Source organism: Trematomus bernacchii, unplaced genomic scaffold (assembly GCF_902827165.1).
Source record: "Trematomus bernacchii unplaced genomic scaffold, fTreBer1.1, whole genome shotgun sequence".
NCBI classification, from domain to species: Eukaryota; Metazoa; Chordata; class Actinopteri; order Perciformes; family Nototheniidae; genus Trematomus; species Trematomus bernacchii.
In genome coordinates this window covers 2719510-2745043 of record NW_022987942.1, presented here as the reverse complement: position 1 = coordinate 2745043, position 25534 = coordinate 2719510, and the positions used below count along the sequence as shown (strand labels likewise).

Below are 25534 nucleotides of genomic sequence, written 5' to 3'. Positions count from 1 at the left end.
TTCAGTTAATGTATTTGTAAAATATTTTGGCATGAGAAATGCCTAACCATATTGCAAATTAGAGCTATGATCCATCTACCAAATACATATTATGTTGAAACCATTCCAGATGTTTGGTTCTTTAAAAAACATCAGATCTGAGATATACAGTATATGTTCTTTAAAACTATTCAGTGATTTAATCAATGTATAATCAACATACTGTGTGGTTTGAAGGCTAAAACTGCCAAATATATCAATGTAACACCCCATAATTAAAAAGTGGCATCATGGTGATACAAAAGAGTAGGTGTAGTGCCATTGCTCCATTATTTGAGCATGCTGACAGTAAACACTTCCAGCTATTGTGAAAAGACAATTGTTTTCATGTTAATGAATTCAACCAATGGTAATTGTATGATATCAGCATGGTGTGTGCAATCAGTTATGATTTAACAGGTAAGTAAGCCAATGTATTCCTAAAAACATGGTGTGCTCCTGGGTTTAAACAGTAGGAGGCATGCCTCCCCCCCCCCCACTCCATGCTGTCATTCCCTCTCCATTGCAGTATCAATAGCAATGGGCTCGGGCTGCAGGTGACTGTCATGTCTCTCGCTGCAGGTGACTGTCATGTCTCTCGCTGCATCCTCCCTCTACTAGACAGCTCACTCAGGGGACAGCGAGAGAGACAGAAAAAGTTTGATGAAAGGGAGTCTCTCACAAAAGGGAGTGGAGTACAGAGTTCTTAACCTCCTATCTCTCTGACTCTTTATCGGCTTTGCTTCTGAGTGAATGTGCGAAATCCCAGCTTTCAATAGCTTAAGCCGCTTGAGGAGAATAGTCCTGATATAGCCCAGTTCCACCTCCTTTTCTTTGGCCAACAAAACTCCCTACCTTATACTCTACCCAGACACACATGCTCCCTAATGCTCTGCGTACATTGTGAGTAAAACTTGAATGTTAAACAGGTACATTAATGGTATTAATGGTACATTAACTGTAAGAGGAACATAAGTAACTAATGTTGTGCAAAGCTAAACAACATTATATTGTTAAACCACCAATAATGTCAGATATGTTTCTAAACCAAATACATTAATTTTGCAAAAATGGCCACAACCAATGGAGTCATTTGCAAGTGAAGTAAATCATTAATATCTTGATATCCTCTTTTTTGGGAACAGAGAGCTGAAGAATCTGAAATGGGGAGAAGTTATCATTTTAGCTGTGTGCAATCCAATTTTATTAAACCCTGTAATAGAATAGTATACTGTCACAGCAATAGTAGTACTGTTAAAGTGATTTGTTTTTTGGTTTTGGGATAAGCCTTATGGCAGTACCAGCTACTTACAGTCCATCCCATATTCTAAGTGACACTAGCTCTCTACCTCTGTGTTAGCACTCAGGGCTAGCTCATGTATCGTTAGCAACCAATCAATAATGACAGATAACAACCTGTGACAGAGGTCTCAAATAGTGAATCTCCAAAAGAGTGCTTTAAATGTTTGTCCAGCAATCAAATTGGCAAGATGAATTCGTTGGCAAACTCAAAAATAACTAGCTAGCAAGTTAGCGGTTAGCTTGCCAGCAGTAGATCACAAGTTCCAGAAGTAACTTTGTCGCAGAAGTGTATTGCCTTCAGCACTTTCTGGCGGAGTGACTGAGTGAATAAATATTAGTTTTAGAAGAGGCGGTGCAGTAATGACACACAGTCACTCAGTCACTAGCACGCAGGAAGCTAACGTCAACCCATGAGGCTGCCCACTCTGCCCACTTTCTGTGAATGTGAGTGTGTGATCCAGGCAGAGTGCTGCCCCCTCCCCAGCCTGATGCTGTCCCGGTCCTCACCACCCTCCTTTGCTCCTCTCGTTCAGGATCTGAGCTCATGCCCAAAGCCCTCTCCACCAGAATTGTAGGAGGAATCTGGTGGTTTTTCACGCTCATCATCATCTCTTCTTACACGGCGAACCTGGCGGCCTTCCTCACCGTGGAGAGGATGGAGTCGCCCATCGATTCTGCTGACGACCTGGCCAAGCAGACAAAGATAGAATACGGGGTGGTGGAGGACGGCTCCACCATGACCTTCTTCAAGGTTAGTTACAACTGGATATCATTCAACTAAATACAGTCTTTTCTTTTTCTACACTGTTGTGTTTCATTGCTCTATCACCCAGAATTTTACAGATAACAATATGGGTATGACAAGGAATATGATCAACTTTGAGCTGTTTGCACACCACCACAGAATTTATACACAGACATTGTTACAACAGTAGCCTACCTAATATTTGACATTGACGATACGAGATAACTCTAAGAGGCTTAACCTTTCTTATGTTTGCTGCGCTATACAATTGATTTAGTATTATACTTTGATTTTGTTGGGGCATTAGATCCTTCATTTACCATATTGCATCTTGGTATTGACTCTCCCTACCTGGTAAAATAGTTTTTCAAACAATAGATGTTTTTTTTATCTGTTCGCAAAAGCATTGTGGCTCAAAGTCAGTTGGTGGACAACTTTCTTCCACAGTAAAATATCTATGTCCCTGATGAAGGCTATGGAGTTTTACCTATTGAGGGTGAAATATCTTGACGAATATTGGAAGGAGTTTTTCTGTAGGGGTTTAGTTCTTAAAACAACCTCGCGAAATATCCTTTAGATTTTCTGACTTGTCTACAGCATGTTATTATTTGCATTATCCAGTGATATTCTTACACTTGCATAAGTTTCATTAAAGCAACCTTTGGATTTAGTAATAATGCGAAACTGAGATGAGGAGATATTGTACTTAATTGGTGCACATTTGTTACACACGGTAAACCAACTACTTCACTAGAAGCTAATGGCTGCTTTGCCCAGTTGGTGTTCCAACCTTATCTTTAACAATCCTTTGTAGCTATATCGGTTAGTTGTATTATTTTCCTACTAGTCGTATAAGATCACATGATAATCAGTTTTTTGAAACCACATGACCTGTTCATGGTCATGAGGAGCTGGAACCAAGCCCTGGATTGGTCACCAATCTGGCTGGTGTTTACAATTTCTTAAATACAGGTCTTTCTTGCTTTGAGGCAACACTGCTAAACACCCAGCCCTCGTGTCACCATAATTAAATACTGCTGTACTCTTTTTTTTTTCGCCAGTGAAATAGCCCCCAGCCATTTTGTTGTTTGAGCCATTGATCCCAATTTGGGATTTGTTTTTGTCACAGCAGCATGCAAACAAGGCATTGTACATGAAATAACAGTGAAATAAAAAATAATAAACATAAACAGTTAAATATTCATATTAACAGTAGAAGACAAACAAAACAGTCAAATATGTACATATTGATGGTAAAAATTATATATATCTCATGCATGCAAATTAGTCGCTTTTCAGCACCTCCCGCTTTTTTAACGCTGATTTGGGTGACTTGTGTAATTCGTGGAGAACCGAAGAGTTTTCGTTTTGGGGGGGGGGGTCCGACTCACGGGCTGACGGACAACTTCTCACTTAAAAACACTACTGAGACCTTTTGCGAAGACGTCATACCATAACCAGGGTTTCCCACACATAGACCTTACTTGGGCGGGCCGCCCAGGTATATTAACAGCCGCCAAAGTATATTTTTGTATCCGTCCGCGAGCACGACGCCATCTACGATCGATTAACTAGTGGACAATGATCCCTCGCTCTACGCCTCCTGTACCTGTTCGCTCTGCCATCAGTTACACGTTGTTGCACATCAGTCATGCGTAAATGCGGCGCAATTCTGCGCTCGCAAGGTCGCAAGGTCCAAGAAAACGAAGATTTCTCACATATTATTATGGCCCACATAGTGAGTACATCACTGAAAATGCACATAAATGTCCTTAATCACTACCTGACAAGCATCTTATGGCACATGTGTAAAATAAGCACTCTTTATTACAGTCAGTGAGATGATTGGCACTGCATGGAGTCCACCATAGAGGTGTATGCTGGAGTGTACCCACTTATAGGTTCACTCTAATAGAGTCATTTAAATGTTCATCAGTCAGTCTTGTTCTGTATTTAGATTTCATGACATTCATGTCAGAAAAAGCTGCTTCACAAAGGTATGTAGAACAGAACCAAATAAAGCAGACATTTTCAGAGCTGCTTGGTGAATGTTCTTATAGTTTTCTGGGTCTACAAGGCTCCAGAAATGTTGTGAGTTTTGCTGAGACTTAAGCTGAACATTATTTTGGAGATTTATAACCTCCATCTCCATCTCCACAGGATTGACACTGAACAGTTCAGCCATCTTTTTTTTCTTCTTCTTCGTCTTGACATTAAAATATAAACCATAATAAATCAATTGTACTGTATAGATCTAGCCTCCCTATATCTGTGTGTGAAAATGGTTCCATCCTCAAAAACAAAAAACTAATACTTCTGCAGTCTAGCTGCAGCTTCTAGCAACGGTCTTCTGTTTAAAAAAAGACACTGAATGTCTTGAATGTGGCATCACACACATGACTTGAGTCTGAACACAGCAAACAACAGGAGTATTTACAACAGCATTATAAAAACAAAAATAGTGCATGTGGGTGCACACTTACATTCTCTGTCTTACTGTTACATAAATCCCATGAATGTATGAGATTAAGTTAGCTTCATTATATCTCAATCAGTGATTAAGTGAATAATAACGTATAATATAATAATCAGGTTACTATCAGCCTGTCACTCATTATTTTCAGGGAGGGGGCGGGGTTTGGAGGAACAGAGGAGACGGTGATCGCGGAAGCTTTGCCTTGCCTTCACAAACTTTACACAAGTATTTATCAACTGAAAATAGCAAGAGGACATTCATACTCTGCAATCCAAGACTTGATTAAATCCACCAAAAACCTGACATGACGATAACGAGTGTTTTTCAAAAAACACAAATCCCTCCCTGTGTGTCTCTGAGCCGCAGCGACAGGGCCTGATTCAGAGCGGGTCATTCTGCTGTTGGTTCTGGACTGGTGCTGGTGGAGAAAGCAGACTGCTCCGTGTGTGGTGCCGCTGTCACGTCTGTTCCTTGATCTCTGCGTCACCGACCAATTTGATATTCGTGTGACAGAAAAAGTTATAAAATTAAAAAACGTTATTGTCCAGCCGCGGCCGAAAAATCAAGAAGCAACCTTACTACGCTATAATCGATAATCGAGCGGCGAGCTACTGAAAAGCTGCCCGCGAGCTACCGGTAGCTTGCGATCAACGTGTTGGAGAGCCCTGGTCTAAGTTATCTCAGTGGGTCTCAAACGGTTTGGTCATCTATGTAAACAAATATTTCCATCTATTTAATATAGTTGTAAACAATAGAAATCCTTCCAATGTGTACTATAGGTCAGTAAAAAAAAACACACAGTTTAAAAGGGGAGTGATTAGTAAAATATGCATAAATAAAAAGAAAGAATGCAGACTAGGTAAGATAAAGATAGGAGAGAGGAGTTTATCAAATATTTGTTATTGGTTGTGAGCATATTCTAATGGTTTTTATATAGTTCTGTTTCATATGAGTGTTGAGAGCTATATCCCAGAGGGACTGCGGATAGAAAGTAGCTCAAAGCTAAATCCGGTATATTTACGCTTGAAATATTTATTGTTTTAAGTGTTCATTAATGTGCAATGTCCCTGCCAAATAAACGATTAAATAAATAGTTTTGCCCTCAAAGAAAACAAATTTCCCGGGGGTGCATGCCCCCGGACCCCCCTATACGATGTGAGGTCCACCCACAAATAAAACAGGTTCACATGGATAGGATACTAGATAAGTTTGCTTAGGGGGGCGCTTACAGTGTGGCCTCTAACACCAAGCTGCCCGTCGTATCCCTATTTCAGGCACTTCAGCCTCGGATGTCCGACCGCCAGGATAGCAAAACGGAGTGTATAGTGTAGTAGGTGTTGGTGGGCTGGTAGAACCCCAGAGCAGTATCTAAACTGCCCCTGAAGGAGAAACCCTGTGTCGTTGGGAGACCCCCTGGTAATTAGGGCAGCTTCAGGACCCACAATCACTAACCCCCAATTTTGATCCCCAGTTATACCAATCAAAACAATGCAAATGTAATATCAAACACAGCCAGAGTCAAACATTAATATCACAGCAGTGATATTACCACATCAGCAGAGCATATGTCATATTTCAACATTAATCAAAACCACATCAACCACAGTAACCAATGTGAAACTATAGTGTAACCTTAGCAGAGTTTCTATTCCCCTTAAATAATTTCAAATCCAAATGATCAACTACTGTCAGCCTTTTCCAAGGAAGGGTGTTCTTACCTCACTCTAAGCCCAAGCAGATACCTTCAGAGACCACGACAGAGACCAGGAATTGGGTCGAAATGTTCAAAGTACAAACTGGTTTTATTAAGGTTTTTAACTAAAATAGAGGATTTACAAGAATCCAAAAAAATAACAAAGACACAAAGTAAAAATGCAAAAGCAACAGGTTCACAAGTTAAATGTCCTAAAGCCGTCTCGTTTCTTCTTCTCCATCCTTCTTTATAGTCTTCTTCCTCCTCCCTCTCTTCCTCATGGGTCACAAATGTTCGACTTTTAATTATTGAACATTACAAAATGTAAGGTTTAAAAATAAAACAAATAAAGACTTATAGTAATGATATGTAATTTTAACGAGAGGGAATATGAACATTTTTCATGAAAGCAGAACACATTGTCAATGTCATGTTTAGAATCAAGTTTTTTCTTTAAACATTTCAATTTCAAATATGCAAACTTTATACATTAATTCATTAACAGAGACTTCATTTATTAACAGAGGCAACAGGGACAGCTTGTCTCTAAGATTCGCTGGCCCAGGAAGTTTGATTCGAACCTTTGCGTAGGCCGCCTGCATCCTGTGCTTATTGTTGTCCTCAACCGTTGTAACCGCCGTCAAGGTGTCAAAAACCACAAACGCCCTCTTAGAATTGTGGTTGGAACGTTTACGCTTTTATTGCACCTTCTAGAATGCATAGTGTGCATAGGTCAAAAGTTCAGGATGCTCTTTCACATGTCTGGTTTCATATGTATGAAAAGACCTATGGAAACATACATCCTTTCCATTTACAGCCAATTTAGCATTTTTGATCAATGGTAAGCTTAATAGAGGTAGGTGAGGTAAAGGTCAGGTCTGTCACGGCCACTTAAACAGCAGAACTGTCAACAATGGAATTAAATCGAGAAACATTTTCATTGAGGAGGACCCCCTGTTTTGTGTCCCCCCCACTTCTTAAACCAAAGTTACACCCTTGATATTATCTACCTGTAAATAATAATAAAAACCCTTGATTTATAACTTAACATCTCTGTCTCCTATTGATCTGAGTATATTATAAAGAATAGCCAGTTCATTGAAGCATTATAGCACAGGCCTTTGTCAGATGGTATATTACGCTGTTTTTTTTCTGCTTCGAATAGTTCTCTCTTTTTTTCACCATACGTGTGTTTGCATCCCTGATATCTGTAGAGTATCTCTTTCAAATATACCATACGAACATACTGAATTGACGTATAGGCTGACCTATAACTAACAAAAAGTAAACATAAGATACTATTTACAGTACGTGTGTAGAGTAATTGCTTATTAATGTAAGAAGTACGGTGTGAGATTGATCTATACAGATAAATGAATAAGTGTGTTGAAAGTTGAACAGGTGGAGTCCGGTTAAGCAAAAGGCAACTTAAGAATGATGACTTCCTGTATCAGTCTGTGTGACAGCGGAGTTAAGTTGAGTTCTGTATTAATCCAGCCCCGTTTGAAAACGTCCCGGCCTTAGATCTCTTTGATTAGAGTTTCACTTATTCTTTTTTCTCTCTTGCAATCCATCCATGGCACTCGGACAGCTTTGAGATGTAGCTTTTTTTCACACCTCGTTTTCATCCATCTGTGCAGTAGGCACCATGCGTTCGCAGGTACTGTTCACACACAGGGACACGGCTGTGATTAATATGTTTGAGTGTGTTCCATCTCAACTGAAACACACTCCAGCGATTCATTAGAAAAGTGCTGTGGTGAGAGTTGCACAGTCTCTTTATCATTTCACTACACCAATTAATGAAAACAACAGTTGGGGTAAGACGCAGCATATGTGCTTGTTAATCATCCTACCCATCCTGAGGTCCCTCTGCAGCCATAAGTTACTGCCGCACTGTTGGTCCAAACCATGTGTGCATTATGGGATAGGTTGGTATCCAAACACGGGTGATACCTGTGCTAATTGCAGCTTTTCTTTCTTAGTGTCAAGTTGGAGAATTTACAAAATAGCATATACTTCTTATACTCTTAACATAATTGCATGACAGTGTCTACAAATAAATGCTGTGATAAATAACTTCTCACCAACGATAGAAAAACAAAACAACCTTTCTCTAGAATATCACACGTTCACAGGTGTAATGTTGATGAAAGAAAAAGGAAATTGCCAATGTTGTTGGCAGAGTGGTTACTACTCCATATCTGTCCTTTCATTTATCTCAGGTGGCTGATATTCATCGACATCACACCTTAACTAAAATGCTTCCAGGCCAAACACCTTTTTTCAAAAAGCTTTGGTTTTAAATCTCACTTCATATCATACCTCCTGAGTGTGTTGTGAATATATATGTTACCAATGGTTGTGAAAAGCGAAGAGAATGTTGTGAAGGGAACCGAAAATCATTAAAGCTTTGGTTCTAATACATTTAAAAATATATATTTTTACATTTACCTCCAGTGGTATATAACCATGCAGATGTGCGAGAGTCTCTGTTTCTGACTCAATACAATGAAGTTTGATGGATGTTTTGAAACCAGAAAACAATGGGAAGTTTCTGCGTAGGACTGCATTATGCACCGGAATATTATAATGTTGAATAGCGCTCTGTCTACCCCTCCCTCTGTAGGCTTCCTACCCACCATTGTCTGTCTCACACTTTAGCAGTGTCTTTATTTTCCATGGTCATGTTTCCTCTCTCCATTCGCCTGCCGCTGTCCCTCAGATGCGCAGGCTGCATCTTCACAGCAGTAAATGCTATTTTCAAATAAAAAATGGTTCTACTGCTCATACTTTAGCTGAGATGGTTCTCAGTTTCATACTGCTGAAATCATTAGAACTCTCTATATACAAAGAGATATTGCACACCTTGCAGCCAACCAGAATCTAAACTTCTCAATGGTAACAGTATACATGTATAGTGAGTAAGGCTTACCAATATACTAAAGGGTATACAGTACGTGTACTGAGTAAACCAAGCACATACTTCCACAAAAAGCTGTACAGTACTACCTGTAAGCGAGTTACCTTTGTGTTGTGTTATTTTCAAGGTGCAATGTGCACGATATTCCAGAGTTTAAACTTAAGACATTAAAGAAATTGCCTGGAGGCTGTTTTTCTGGGCGTAGAGTTGTTGGTAGCTCTGGAAATAATATAGCTACAGTTAACAGTTAGCTCAAGTTTTGCAACAGCAACTATGGTCTAACCCCCGGGAACAGCCATCTCAGGGTTTCCCACACATAGACTTCCGCCGAAGTATATTTTCGCGACCCATTTAGGTTTAATCTTTTTTTATCCGTCCGCGAGCACAACGCCATCTGCGATCGATTAACTAACCCTCCCGTCCCTGTTCACTCTGCTATCGCGTGAAGGGTTTGCTTTATGCGCTCCGCAGTAACTCCGCTGCGAGGCTCCGCCGAACAGTTCATGAGCGTGCTGCGTGCTCCACTAGACATTTTAGCATTTTTAGACATTTGAAGATCTGGAACAAGTTGAGTGAGGAGCTAAAGGGATGTTCAAACATAAAACTATTCAAAAAGAGGTATAAAGACACAATTCTCACAAGGTACAGGGATGAAACTGCTAAACCATAACTGTTTATATTCTTGTTTTGTATTTTATTTATGAATTTGTGTTTGTATGAATTTGTGTATGTATATATATTTAAATATATAGAGACCATTGTCCTAACTTGCCTGTATATATTATATGAATGATTATATAAATTATTCAAGATTATAAGTATACGTTTATATTGTATGTTAACATATATTAAAATTAAATAAAAAATAAATAAAAAAGGGAGAAGGGGTCGGATTAAATAAGTGTAAACTTCTTCCGACCCCTTTTCGGACGTGTAATTAGCTAAAGCTTTGTTGTTTATTGTTTATTGATATCAGACAATGATACTACAGATTATTCAATTATTAATTAAATGTTTCGTTTTGTTATTGCATTCATTTGTATAGTACTGTATCATGTCTGTATCACCTTTTGTTTCATTTGTATTTTCTTTGGTTTTACACGCTCGAAAAAAATAAATAAACTAAACTAAACTAAACTAAACTAGCTTGATGCGTCACTGAACAACTTTCATATGTTTTAGCAGCGCCCCGCCTCCAACGTTGTATTTAGTTCTCTTTATACATCCATGGTTAGACCCAGCGTCCTAAAGAGAATAAGTATGAATATTCCAAAACTCAGAATACATTCAATATGCCAAACTATAACAATACAATTTAAACATACTCATTATAGTATCCTTTTTTTGTAACTGATGATGCAATAGGCAAGGAAAGGCAAGTTTATTTATATAGCACCTTTCAACACAAGGCAATTCAAGGTGCTTTACAAAAATGAAAGACATTCAGACAAAGGCATTTAAAAACAATAAAGGAAAAATAGTGCCCCATATTTATTTGTAGCAGGCTGCTCAGCACTACACCTTTCACTGCATGCAACAGAGTGGACTATAACTAGAAATGTTGCCAAGTAACAACTAAAGCAGGTAGCTGTTTTCATACATGAATGCATGAAGGTGCTGAAGCCCCACTGTGTGATAATAATGTACATGCACCAGCCAATCAGGAACAACTTCTCTGTTTGGTTGTTACAAAAACCACAAAAGGATGTGTCCACACATAACAATTACTATTCACAGCCAGGAAAAGAAGACAAAATACTTAATGTTTTTGTAATTATTGACTTCTGCTGCAAAATACCAGTGTAATGGTGGATAATTATGGAGATTGTGCGCGGGATAGTCTCTGAAGCATTGAGGCTTGTCACTCGTCTCGAACAGGGACATTCCCTATGGATTGCTACAATAACACTGAATAATTTAATAAGCAAACACACACCACTGCTGTGTCTTGCTTGTTAGCTAATAAAATCACTTCTTACAAAAGAGGTTGCTGTTTCTTCACCTTCTGTGTATACTATATTTTGCTGCAGAGACAGTAGTCCCTCACATGGCCGTGGCACTGAGCTGCATGTCCCCAGGCTGTACAAGCATCAATTGTTTTGCATTAGCCATGAGACAAATGGGGGGGAACACCTCCAGCATGGTGATTAAATCGCACACATAAAGCTTATTGGGATGATGTGCTTGATACGTGAGAGAGCAGAGGGGGGGGGGAGGGAAATAATCATTTATTTCTGACTTGCTCGAGCTCATGGCTGTATGATGCCAAGATGTTATGATCCATCCATAAATAATAATACTAAAATGTGCATTTATATGAGTTAACGCTTAATCCAAGTCAGTCTCCTTTCATAGCAGTTATCCCAGATGGGACTGTTGGTATTTTTATTTTCTGTAAATTCCCATTTCAACTCAGTAACAAATGAGTTTTTGTGTCATCACGGCAGCATTGGCTCCTTAGAGACACATACTGCACAGGAAATTGTATAGCTGTGTGTCAAGTGTAAGATGCAGCCACAAAACTTTACAGATTTGTATTCGAGTTCAAATGAAGGATTGAAGATGGGTGTGGTAAAAGCAAGGGCGCCCAAAGTAGTTGGCATTGCAGCTCAAGTGCACCAAGCCCCCAGGAAGCACATTTTAGTAGTGGCCAAACGGAGGCACTACAACTTCCGTATCAGTCAGTGGCGACATGGGCCCAAAAATACTTTTTCCCGTTGACTTACATTGCGAAAAAAAAATGTTTAACTAAATAAACTACCGATTAGGAACACTTGTATAGCCCTTTTTGAATCATTAGTGTCCTAAAGTTGTCAAATGTGCTAAAAGCTGATTCCAGAGTTATTTTCCCTCTCCATTCATTGTATTGAGCCAACAGCAGGAGATCAGAGGCGGGGCTTAATGGAAGCCTTGGAAAATGTGAAATAGTAAATGAAGAAAGGACTTGAGTTATAAAGCACTTTACCCGGTCTTTAAAGGCCCGGACACACCGGGCCGCTTTCGGCCGTCGATAGATGTCTGGCCGTCGATGAGCGTCCTGTCGCCCTACTCAGATTGGTGTGTCCAGCACCGTCGTGTCTTTTCAACCGTGCCGACACCTTCCGCCGCTGATTCAACATGTTGAATCGGGAGGCTGTCGGCATAAGAAATCACTCTGGCTGTTCAGCTTAGCGAATCAGTGCATGAGAAGCGAAACGGAAGTGAAGAAGGCACACACAGACGGCTATTATTTTTCATTTTCCAGTACCGCACTAAACATGTTTTCGATTATAAGTCGTTATGTGAAACAGTCTGTGATGGACGAGAGTGAAAACACACTATTTGTTGTTTGTATATATCACGTAGTCTGTCTTCCGGTTGCCTCTTTTGAATTAAGAATACACACTACCGCCGCTTGCTTGTAAGGAGAGTTATTGCCACTCACGCATGCACAGTGCGTACGTGCTACTTGGCGGTCGGCTGAAGTCTTTGCGGTGTGTTCCAGTGCGACTTTTTGGCCAAGACGCAGGAGACGTGAGGCGACACAACAATCGGGTCCGTCGGGACGTGTTCTTTGGTGTCAGTTTCGTGTGTAAGGGCCTTTAGACTCCTCATAGTGCTTTGTACATATGCAAATCATAAATCACCCATTCACACGCATTTATACAGAGACATGCAAGTTGCCACCTGCTCAAGTAAGCTAACATTCACACACACTATTGACCATGCCGTAGGAAGCAATTTAGGGTTAAGTATTTTGCCCAAGGACACATCGACACATTGACTAAAAGGATAGCCATACATTTTTTCAGAGAAATTAGTCAGTGTATCACTGCCTCTCAATCTTACTTTAGCCTAGCTAGCTGCCATTGCTGTTGTGAAGAAGCTAGTCAGAGGTGTATACTGGTACTTTACCAATGAAACCATTTAACCAATGAAAATGCATCAGAGCTTCTGCTGATCAAAATCAATCACAAATCTAAAAAGAAGTAATTTACCAATTTGAACCTGGCTGACCGTATTTACCTCATAAATCTCCTCCCTATTGTTGCATTGCTGTTATCCATGAAGGATAAAAGTGCATAAATGGAAATATAGGAACGATATAAAAGATTTCAATTTTCAGCTGTTTTATTATTGATTATGCCATTGGCTATGTTTGTTTCGAACCAATTATTGTTTGCTACCAAGAGGGAGAGAATAAATGTTGATTTGCCATTTTTAGATAGCAGGGATATATTACCCCTTTTATTATTGGTAATGATGTTGGCGTAAAAAATATAATATCCCATGGATGTAGAGAAAGATTGTGCTGTATGCTCTAATGAATCTGTTTTACACTGGTTTTCAAAAAATGTAAAACTGTTATACAATAAATATATAATAACGAGCCACGTAACTTGTTTGGAAAAGCAATCATGATAATCAGTATTAGACTATCATATACATATTTAATATAGTCAATATTTGTTTTATTCAAGTTTTTTTTTTAATAGTACATTTTATTTTTAAAAGTGCAACAAATAGTGGTGTTCCTTTTATAGATCTATTGTGTTCAATGTATTATAAACAGATTGTGTAAAATATGGTGTAAGAGAATATTTGATAAAAGCAAAGCAGTTTTTATGCTGACAATAACATAGCAACACTTCCCTCTGCTCTCTGGATCCTTTGATTACGGCCCTTTGAAAAAATATGCAAAACACTTTGACAAGCAGCGGCTCCCCGTGTTGACAAGGACCAACAGAGTGTGTGTCTTGATGGCAATTCAAATGCACACACACACAACCAAACGTTACCCCTATGTGCACAAATGTGTAAGTAAGATCAAATGTATGATCAAATTAAAATGTAAAACACATCAGTTAAGACAAAACCATCTTTAATTTCATAAATCCTTTAAATAGCAACACGTATTGGTAAATATATGCAATACACCACTCATTACAACTCTACACAACTTTTCAAGAACCTCTTTAAGCCTTACAAATTAAACCAATACTCATCAAAATAAGATATTAAACTGAATAAAAAAGCCCTGAACTTGGTTCATTTCATGATGTCATTGATGACCTTAGAAAGCAGAAATACAAATATTTTAGTGTTAATGAAATACGTTTGAATTAGATCACCAAAAAAAAGAAAAATCAGGCGTTTCCAGATTAAAATATAACAGTAAACCGGCTAAACAAACAATAGATGGGATGACGATGGGATTGAAGTTATTGTAGACCTGATCAGCTGTGAATTGGTGTAATAATAAGACAGGGTTTTCTCTTTTCTAAATTCTGCACACAATGAATACTTAACCCTACAAAGCTTGTAAAACAATACAGATCTTTTTCAGTAATTAAAGAGCATCCAAACTCAGAAACAAACGGCCCATATGAGATATTGGTCCTGCATCTCTCTTAATGCTAACCGAGCATTCACAGAACTGTGTGATATTGCCAGTGGCGACTGGTCATTAGGGGCAGGTGGGGCACAGCCCCACCTAGTGTCAGCAGAAAGTATTACAAATAATGATTACAAAAATGCAAAAAAATAAATAAAAAAATATATAAAATATATTTTAAGATCATGTTTAATCATCTGATTCGTCTGTACATTGCTGTTTTAGTCTGTGTTCTTCTAATTAGTGTGTCTACAGTCACAGTGTGTGCCTATTGAGCTGTTTAGAGCCATGTGGGACAAAACCTGATTATGCCCCTTCCTCTCGCTGTGAAGTCAACGGTGACTGTAAAAACTTCACTGCGCATGCTCAGAGTATTTTGTAATGAAATGTGTGTGGCAAAAAAATAATGACCAGAGGGGCATGGAGCTACCATCCCCACCATACGTCATCTCAAATCATTCAGAGCTGATTGGCTGTAAGTACGTGTGCCGCGAAAAGTGTGCTGTGTGAAGAGGAGACGAGAGAGCTGCAATGGCGCGTCCTAAAACCAGGAAGTAAGCACAAAAAAGCAATGAGGTTTCTCCATAGGATTTTAGAAAATAGCTCGAAATAAGATCTGTGGGAAACGTACCTGTTAGATAAATGCACGTTTTGATTAGCCGGATAACATCCACATGTCTACCCTACTTATATAATTTTTTTATCATAAATCTATGGATTAGATTTATGATAGACTTTTGAAACTACAAGAACATAAGGAGGACTTTTACAAAAAAGTAATAGAAATGTTTGTCCAGAAGGATAGGCAAATGGACTTCATCTTCAAGTCAAGGTAAGACCGCCATTTTATTGAAAATGGGATCTTACTAAGAGAGAACAATTCAATATTTAAATGATAAAATGACATTTTTTGGGTATCCTTTTGTTGAACTGTCTGTTTAAAATTAATCGAAGCATCAGACAAAAAAAGCTTTTGAAAATAATATTATATTTTGGTTTAGGTCAAAATATAATATTTGTAAACCTGAAGAGTCAGTGCCAGTGCCTCACCAGCCATGAACCTCACTGCACGTCACTGCAGAAGCTTATATATAGACATCTAAGTTTTTTGTGCCCCACCACTTTTGTACATATAAAAACGCCACTGGATATTGCTATATGCTGTGAGGTGGAAGGCAACAGGCAATGCAATAAATTAGGACCAGAAGTTAACATGATGCCATCTATGTGCACAACCATTTTATTCAACTAAGTTTAGAAGTGGATTTAATGGTAATTTACTGATAAAAAACGTCATATACAATTTCTTAAATTCCTAAATGGAGCAGTGATTTTGTTCGAATGTAAACACTTTTTTTATTGGCACTGTGTTTCCTACATTTGGCTATTTTGGGTTCATAATTACAGGAAAAAACCATGATGGAAAGAAAATGTGTGTTTTAGTTATTCAACATGTAGTGTCTACATTTTCAGGCTTGTATTTAAAGAACTAATGCAGTAGCCCACGCTCTTCTTGATGAATATCATACAGTAAATATAGCCCTGCACCTCTAACAACATTATCATGTTGAATGAGTCTGCCCTCTTTAAGTCTGCTATTTGATTGAACAGAAGCGAGATGATTAGTGTGCACTTTTGTTTCTTGCTCCCGGGGGTCCCGGAGCCCAGCTTTAGTTTGATTTGTTCTTTTGTTGACTCTGCACTGTTGCTCAGAAAGTGGGCTCCTGAGCTACTGTAAGCTGTTACGTGATGTTTCAGGACTTGCTGACCCAAACCCACTCCCCCCTTTACTCACACAGCTCAGAGAAGTGAAGCAAATAGAACAATAAATGTCTAGCTTACAGATGAGCTGCATTTGCTGTGGATGGATGGTATAGCGGTCTGAAAGGGCATGCAGGATATTTCTCTGAATCGGCAGTAGGTTTTTTCCAGGAATGTAAATGTATGTTTTTCTGGATTAAATAGAAAGCTAGTAGAATGCTGTGAACTATAAGTGAATTCTACCAGTTTTTTTATAGAGCTAGCATTGGCAAATAGCAAGAGAACACTTCAAACCCATAGCATTGAGAGCATGAAAAACCGTAAAAATAAAATAAATCCAGCTCAGACTTTCTTCGACCCTGATTATGGTTACTGTAATTAATGTTAGAACTTTACAACTCTTAAAGTCTGCATTCATAACGTATTACCTCCGCCAAGCAATTGTATCACTTAAATTGACCCAGTCTCACGGCATTTCGTGTTATGGTCACAACATTTAATCTATTGATTCGTGTTCACCAACACCATTTTCCCCTTTTTTTTTCGTGTCACACAGAACTGTATTTCTATTGGTAGTATGTTTCGTGCCTGCAACATGTATTTTTGTCCAGTCGGGTCTTGGAAGACCAGAAGCTGTGTGGTTCATAAAAACATTTTCTTACTCAATATCAAGCCACGATTATTGTTTTTCTTTTTAATTCTATAATGTCGGACTTTTTTTGCCGTCCATGAGGAAAAGAAATGGGGCTCAGAGCCTCAGAATACTGAAATATGTATTTTTGTAATCTTTTTTTCCTTCTAATTTGTTATTCTTTTCTAAATAACATACTGTTATTTACTCAACAATAACACACAATTATCCTTGTTTTTATTTATTTGTTTGATTCTATAATCTCGTTTTTTTTTTGCCGTCCGTCAGGAACTGAATTTCAAAATAAACTATCAACAAAATTGCGTTGCCTTGCCAGCTTCGGGTGAAAACAGTATTTCCTGTCTCGAAGTTTTCATAGTAAAACCGAAAGTATTCCCCTCCCTGTCAACTAAAAACATCAGTTTATCCTTGTTAATTAAGCAATATTGACTGGTTTAAATTGTGTACAATGCTTTCCCCTTCGATTCGGAGAAAAAAAATGTCTGAGTTTAGGATGGCCGAAGACACTACACTACCCATAATCCTCAGCTATCGTTTGGGACTACAGTCCCTTTGCTTGACAAACCCCGTGATTAATCTTCAAGCTCTGTGATTGGATGTTGGAGTGGCAGTGCGCCAAGGTTACGCCGAGCGTCAGACAGCACTTTGAAATGGAATGAAACCACGGCAGACTATCCAAAATAGGACTCGAACGGGTCCACCCCAACTCCATTTATCTGCAGATCCCTATAAAGTATATTCATTACTCGTTATTCTCTACTAATAGTTCATTAAAAACTGTATATAATAGCTATTTTGCACACCCCTTTCAAGATTTCCTAAGGTTTATTGACATATCATATACACAACTACGGTGTAGTTATGCAATGAATGAAAAACTTGGGTCGCAGGTTCTTCAACAGTGCATTACAAGACATCTATCAATATGTGTGTATACCTCCACCATTACATTGTCATATTCTGCACATTTCTTATACTATCTACATACATAAGAGTATAATTAATACGTATAATATCAGTTAAAATAAGTGCTTCAACATAGTTAACTTTGCAGGAAAGCAATATATTAGACGTTAAGTACTTTGTCAGGCTTAATATTTATCTGTAGATACCCCCAAAGCTTTTTTCTTATTTAAAAGAAGACCTAAAGTATTCTTTAATGTTTTAATAATGGTTAATTAGTTTAGTTTAGTTAGTCTGTTTTGCACATCCTCCTATTAATATCTTTGTACATCCGGCAATAAACTGTTTTATTGTAGAGATTACTACAGTATCTTCTTGATATTTTATATTCTATATTTCTATCATTGACCTTCTACTTTCCCCTATTTGTATGTACTCTTAATATCTTTTTCATCAAATATAACATATTCAACAAAAAAATTCAATAACGTGCTTTAACCACTAGGCGGTTGCTGATATATTTATGATCCACGTCACGTATTCAGTTTCGGTGGCAGTTCTTCCAGTTTGTCCAGAAGTCTTCTCATCAGGGCTCTATAAACAGGGGTGCACATAACTGGTACGCAGGTACGCATGCGCGGCAACAATCTGAAATGCGTAACGTCACTTGTGTCACAACGCGCCTTTGCGTACCTGATAGGTCATCAAAACAAAACACATATTTCGCCTACACATGTTTCTTGTCAATACTCAGTGGAGTAAATTATTAGACATGTCCAAAAAAAACAAAGACATTAAGCAGCCACTTTGCCGTTTCGCTCCCTGCTAAAATCTTCAGACTTTCTATGACTGATTGAACTGGGTGCTGGCCGTGCCGCGCAGGACATAACCGACGGACCTGTGAAGCTTCACAGGAGGCAGAGGCTTAGATCACTGGACGACAGAGTTGGTCGCCGTGTGCACAGACGGAGCTGCTGTTAACGTCGGTGTGTACAACAGAATTGTACCAAAACTACGTCAACTGGCTGCGGTGGGAGACTCCCCTGTGCACATTCTGTGCCCCGCGCACACACTGGAGAACTGCGCAAAATCAGCTGATCACAACGTTCACGCTCTGTGGTCAAGCTGCTGCAGTTTTATTTACAACAAAGTGGAGTAAAACACACAGCTGCAAACTTACTCAGGCTGTTAATGGAAGAGTTTGAAATCAGACAGAGGTGGAAGAAGTGTTACTCAAGTAAAATTAGAAAAGTATTATCATCAAAATCTAGTTAAAGTAGCGACAGTAAAAGTAGTCATTTTGCAGATTGGTCCATTTCATAATAATGTATATGATATGTTTTATAATTATTGATCATTAAAGTGTTTAAAAATTAGTTTGAATGACTTTGTATACTGCAAGGTAGCTTGTGGATTTACTCCAGGTGGAACTAAAGTCTGATTTAACACTTGATTATATTTTCACATCATTCATCCACATCTGTAAAGTAACTAAAGGTATTAAATAAATGTAGTGGAAGAAAAGTACATGATTTACCTCTGAACTGTAGTGGAGTAGAAGTACAAAGTAGCATAAAATAGAAATACTCAAGTAAACTACAAGTATCTTAAATTGTACCTAAGTACAGTACTTGAATAAGTGTACTTTGTTACTTCCCACCTCTGAAATCAGATATGACTTCAAGTCATGTGATAATTTCTTAGTATTTGATCCTTCAACTTGGCATCAGGAAATGCAAGGACTTCACAGTTTTGGCAACAAGTTTTGGAGAAAGCAAATTGGAGGCTTACAAAGAGACAGGGAGGTGCATCTTCATCATCTTCATCATCTAGCATGCAAGAAGTGTAAATAGAGGACAGTGAAGGAGACACTGAGGAGGACAGTGAGGAAGACTGCACTTATTAACACCACGCTTCATGTGGGGTGAGTACCAAACGCTGTCTCCTGGTACTCATCTGAGTAACTCACTCAAAAAGTTATGTGCACACCTGTCTATAAATAGAGAACTACGGCAGATGTGTAATATTTAATGCAGCCGAACCGTGTATTACAATGCCGTTATGTGATGACTTTCAAAGAGAAAAGCAAGCACACTCGGAATAAAGTATTATTATTTTTTTATGTTTTCGGATTTCATATCGCATAAACACCATATCCCAACGTGCATTGCGGCTAAAACATCCAATCACCGAGCTTCAACCATAGCTGAGGATCTTGGGTAATCAGTTCAGTGGGTGTGTATCGAAATGTCCCATAAATGCAGTATTCTGAGCCCCATTTATTTTCCTCACTGACGGCAAAAAAAGTCAGACATTATAGAATTAAATATAAAAACATAATCGTGGCTTGATATTGAGTAAGAAAATGTTTTTATGAACCACACAGCTTCCGGTCTTCCAAGACCCGACCGGACAAAAAGACGTGGTGCAGGCACGAAACATACTACCAATAGAAATACATTGCTTTTTAAATCGTTCTGTGTGACACGAAAAAAATAGAAAAATCGTGTTGGTGAACACGAATCAATAGATTACATGTTGTGACTATAACACGAAATGCCGTGAGACTGGGTTGAATGACAACAGAGTTACACTTTTTTCAATTGAGTTGATTTGTAAAAGACACTTTTTAGCTAATTTCAAACCAAAACTTGAAACATTAAACTGTTCCGGACTACATCAAGTGTGTAGAATATTGCCATGCTCCACTTGTCCTGGTCCACTTATATCACTTTGTTATGCATTACTCGGTTTAAAAGAGAATCACTTTGGGTTAAAATGATAGTTGGCCTATATTTCTGCTGCTTACTGCAGGTAACCCATTACTCTAAAGTGCTGCTGTTGGCTGAAAACTTCAGTTGAACTAGTTTGCTGGAGCTGAAGAGGCTGTTTATATAACAAAAGGCCACTATGAGCTATATATATATATATATATATATATATATATATATATATATCTGTGCAGCTAGGTAGTGTTGAATTCAGAAAATAAATATCATATAATAAATCCGATTTGACTTGAAATTAGAAGGTATTCAACATTAAATGACCGAAAGATAAAGATTGAACAGTTCTTGATTTACTACAATAGAAACTGTAAAAAATAACAATATTCTGACAATTCCGCTATTGGTCGAGCCTTACCAGTTGTGATTTTACATGTTGGTCCCGAGGGATGAAATATTAAAAGTGATCAATGTCCAACAAGGAACGATTATCTTGACCAAAATGATAGTAAAATGGAGGGACTGATATTTGACAGCAACTTTTATCTGCTCTGTAGATCGGTGGTACGACAGCTTGCCAGATGGTAGCAGCTGAACAGGCTGATTTTGGGAGGATGGGTATTGTTTTTTCCTATCCTTTTGGACCTGCAGGACCTCACCTCCCCGATTTTGCTGATTCTTTATCCCCCACTGCTGGTCCCTTGTGATGTGGGATGGCACAAACCAATACAAGTTTGATATTTTTTTGTGGGGATGCTGACTATTGCTTTTGGGAACTTTGCTAAAATGAAGCCTCCCTATTGTTTTTAATCTGACTGATGTTGGTAATCTGCACATTTAACAACAGAGTTCTCTTAATATTGTGGGTTCAAGGTATACAGCGTGAGGACTAAAGGATAAGACGCCATATTCTGTCAATCTTAAAGAGGCCCTATTATGGTTTTTGGGGTGTTCCCCAGTAGCGTGGCGTGGGGAAAAATTTAGGGGAAGCCCATTTTTTTGGGTTGGGGGGGGGTGGTCAATAACGTAACCAGATGAGTGATTACAGCGCCCAGTATCATTTTACACACATTTGTATCACACAGATGCAGGACTTGCACACGCCTGTTATCTAACCGACAGGTCCGCACGCACTCTCCAGCCAAAACTCTCTCGTCTTATTAATTTAAGCATTTTCTTATTAATTTATGCAGACACACCCCCTCCCCCACAAAATGCAATACCAGCCGCTCAATGCGCAGTGCAGATTCGGTAATAAATAAAAAAGAAGCATTCATTCACAAAGTAAATCAGGAGACCTTTAAAGTTTTACGTTCACATCAAAGTATCAGTAGGCGTTTTTTATGTCCACCGTCTTACTTTGAAGAGTGGTTCTGTGTGGACTGAAAGACCCCGAGCAGGAAGGTGAAGTCAAAATCCTCAAGTTTTTGCTTCAATGAAGCACTCTGTGCAATGGTCTCTTTGTCCCATCCCGGCTCTGTCATTATCTTGTCGAAAGCGATACAGAGCGACCCGCGCCCTTCGTGGATGGCGTGTACCGCGCAGCTTTTAAAGTTCCACCTCACAGCAGAACCCCCTGGTACACGCACAGCTCGATCAACTTCACACAGTAATGCTGATCTCTTACATGAACATGAGAAAAAATTGTGGAAGGCATCAAGATTGGCAAAAAACTGTTTGGCTGCTTGAATGTTGTTTGTGCCTTGTGCTAAAACCAAATTTAATTTATGAGCATAACAGTGGATGAATAGCACATTGGGGCAGTGTGCTTTCACTAAAGCCTGAACGCCACCGTGCTGTCCACTCATGCAGCTTGCTCCGTCATAAGTCTGACAAATCAGTTTGTTTGTTGGACTGTAGTTCCCGATGGCTCTCATGACAACTGATGTTACAGCTTTTGCGTCTCTTTCTAAGCTGACATCAAAAAACCAGAGAAAACGTTCACACACACACTGCCTTTTTCATTCACATATCTGATGATGACAGTGAGTTGGCACTTATTGGAAATGTCTGATGTGTCATCCACTTGTACAGCAATGAAAGGAGAAATGTGTATTTCTTTATCAATCTCATCCTGGATAGAACGAGCTATGCTTTCAATGATGTCATTTTGTATGGTGTTTGACATACCGCTGAAGACTGTTGACGATCCCAAGTGCTCCGCAAGTGCAGTGTCAAACTCTGCAAATGCACGTACCAGCTCCACGAAATTGCCCCTGTTAGAGCTGCCAGCGGCCTCATTGTGTTCCCTGAATGTTTGTTCTTGACGCGCAAGATACAGGGCAGCAATGATGAGTTTCCTCAGAATATCCCGGTTCTTTTTTACTTGTTCATTGTGCTTCTTTGTGCTAATGGTTCTTGCTATATCCAGAGCCTCGTCAATCCTGACGCGTCCAAAAAGCTTTAATTTCACAGCACAATCTATGTGATTTTTGGATTTACCGTGCCTCTCAATTGCCCGTGACAAGTTGGCAAGGTCGATGAATCCTGAAGTTGCCCAAGGATTGTTCAGGGAGCACGAATCCTTGTCAAAAAGAAGACATGGCCAGCAAAATAGATGCTGAAGTTTAGCGCTTCCAGTTAGCCACTCCGTGCAGACATAGTTGTCCTCATTGAACGTCCGATTCGCTCCCTTTTTCCTCTGTGTACACAGCTCGAGTGTGGGCTGTCATCTGATTTAATTTTGAGTTGCTGCTGTAGCGGAAGTTTAGTAAAGTTATGTTTGATTAAGTACGCCAAATCTCCACCCTCCATAATGCTTCATTTGCTTGATAATTTCAAACGGCGGTGATGACAGTTACAGTACTACAGTACGTAGTAAAACTGATGTTGATGTGATTTGATTGGATGGCAGTGTCCAATCAAATCGCTAGCCGCCAGGCTTCCCTTGGCATGGCCCTGACCAATCACAGGTTGGCAGGGGCATCACGTGGGCCTCATCTGATTGGTCAATCCCTCAATTTTTTTTCACCAAGGGAAGCCCGATTCGGCTGGCCTCCTCTCGCAACAGTGAATGCAATCTACTGTTTCACCATAACATCTAGAGGGGCGCTGTTTGTTTCACTCTTTGTAAAATACTCAATGAGAGTGGGGGAGAGACGGGCCGGCAGCAACACACAGCAAAGGAGAATTATCGAAACAAAACAAAGTGTTTTTATTTATTTATTTAAATTATAACTACAATCCGAAAAAACAGGGAAAGCCTGGCTTCCCTTGGCCTCCGGGAGAAAACGCCACTGGTGTTCCCTTTCCTGTAGTGTGTTATGTTTGTGCATGTAAATGGTCCTCAAAGGCTAAAATCCCTGTGTTCCCTCCAGAGGGAGATTCTCTCCCACACTCCCCCCTTGTCTGAAAGGCCTCCATTGGACTCCTTTGTTTACTTCTGTAACACAGTGACATCAATATCTAACTCGTGCTCCAACACATTGTACGTGATAGGCTAAGGGGCGGGACATCTAAGCGGTTGACTTATCACAACAGAGACGGCCAGCTAACCAATCAGAGCAGACTGGGGTCTGGTTTCAGACAGAGGGGGAAAAGAGGTGCTGCAGTAGAGGGAAAACTAAATAACTTTTTGAACATTAAAGCATGGAGACATGTCCCAGTAAAGACACTAAATACAGATATGAACCTGAAAGTGAGCAGAATATGTCATAAGTGTTAGCAATTACATGGCATGAACCAGTTAAAACACAATGCAACAGTTCACCCAAACTGTAATAGAGAGTATTACTCACCACCATGTTGATCTAACTGAGGCTGATGGGGGTTTTGGCTTGTTCTTTTCTCCCCATCACCCCACATGACTCACTGCTGCCGAACATACAGCTGGGGGCCTTACAGCTCTTGAGAACAGTGACTGCGTTACAGGAAAAACTTAAATGCATGTGTAAAATCTACAGGTTGAAAGCATGCTTACCTTCAGCCACTTCAATTTGATGACAAGGTAAACCAGCAGAAATTAGAAATTGTGTAAGAAGAGGACAGGACATACAAACACTGAGTACTTTTTTTGTTATAGCTAGAATATTCTGATCAATTAAAAAGGATGTAGCACATTCTGAAATGCTATGGATGGATTTTCTTGGACTTGTTTACTATTTTGGTCTGACATCGTGTGTACTCGTTGCGTTTTCAAAGATCTCTTGTGAGTGTAATCAGCTCTCGGAGCCCTCCTCGGCTCGGTGCCTGGAGTGTAGGTGGTAATCTGGCTCTCCGTGTATTCACAGCCACTGCTCGCGCCTTATCAGCAGTCTAAAGCTTGCATGCTCAATCGCCTGATTTGTCAAGGGTGACTCCAAAAGATTCTGATAGGCACTCCGCAAATCACCCAGTTGATCTAAAATATCGACCAGCCACAAAAAGTCATTACACACAATAATGGCGGGCAGGACCTTGAAGATGTGACTTAATTAGGTTTCAAATGGCTTCAAAAATGCCTTCAAATCTGCTCCCCTGGAGAGTAATGCGCTCTTGGATTTTTCTCCGTGATTACAGGTGTAGAAAGTGAAGCACACGATTGCTGACAACACCGCTGCTGATCCTAACTATAGGTGATAGCAGCAGCACAGACAGAGAGATGAACGGTCATACAGAAAACACACAACCTATTTCTATATTCCCCTCACACATTGTAATGACTGAGGCAGACAGAAGGCATAGAGCTCTGCTGTAGCTGCAAAAAAGTTCTTTTTTTCTGGAGCATATGACGTGTTTTCCTAATGAAATTTGGAAAAATAATTGAAATGCAAATGGTTTTGATAGAGCTGCATACATTGGCAGTATGTAAATGAGTGCTTCGCCTGCTTCTAAATTCGCTCTGAACATAATAACTGCAGAGGCAAAAATAATTCTTCATTAACCTCCAGCATAGAACTTTACATTTATGGAAACTCAGTATATCTTTTACAATGAATTCAAATGTGACGATGATCTTAGGGTTTATTTATTTACTCACAATG

The 25534-nt window shown here is 39.3% G+C and overlaps 1 protein-coding gene across 2 annotated transcripts in view; it reads left to right on the top strand.

Annotated features, from left to right (window-relative positions):
* Positions 1 to 25534, top strand: part of grik2 (glutamate receptor, ionotropic, kainate 2) — a 274277-nt gene that overhangs the window by 207567 nt on the left and 41176 nt on the right. For both annotated transcript variants that reach the window (XM_034115672.1, XM_034115673.1), the window contains exon 13: positions 1854 to 2071. In XM_034115672.1, coding sequence (XP_033971563.1) covers positions 1854 to 2071 — 218 coding nt within the window. The remainder of the gene's footprint in view (positions 1 to 1853; positions 2072 to 25534) is intronic.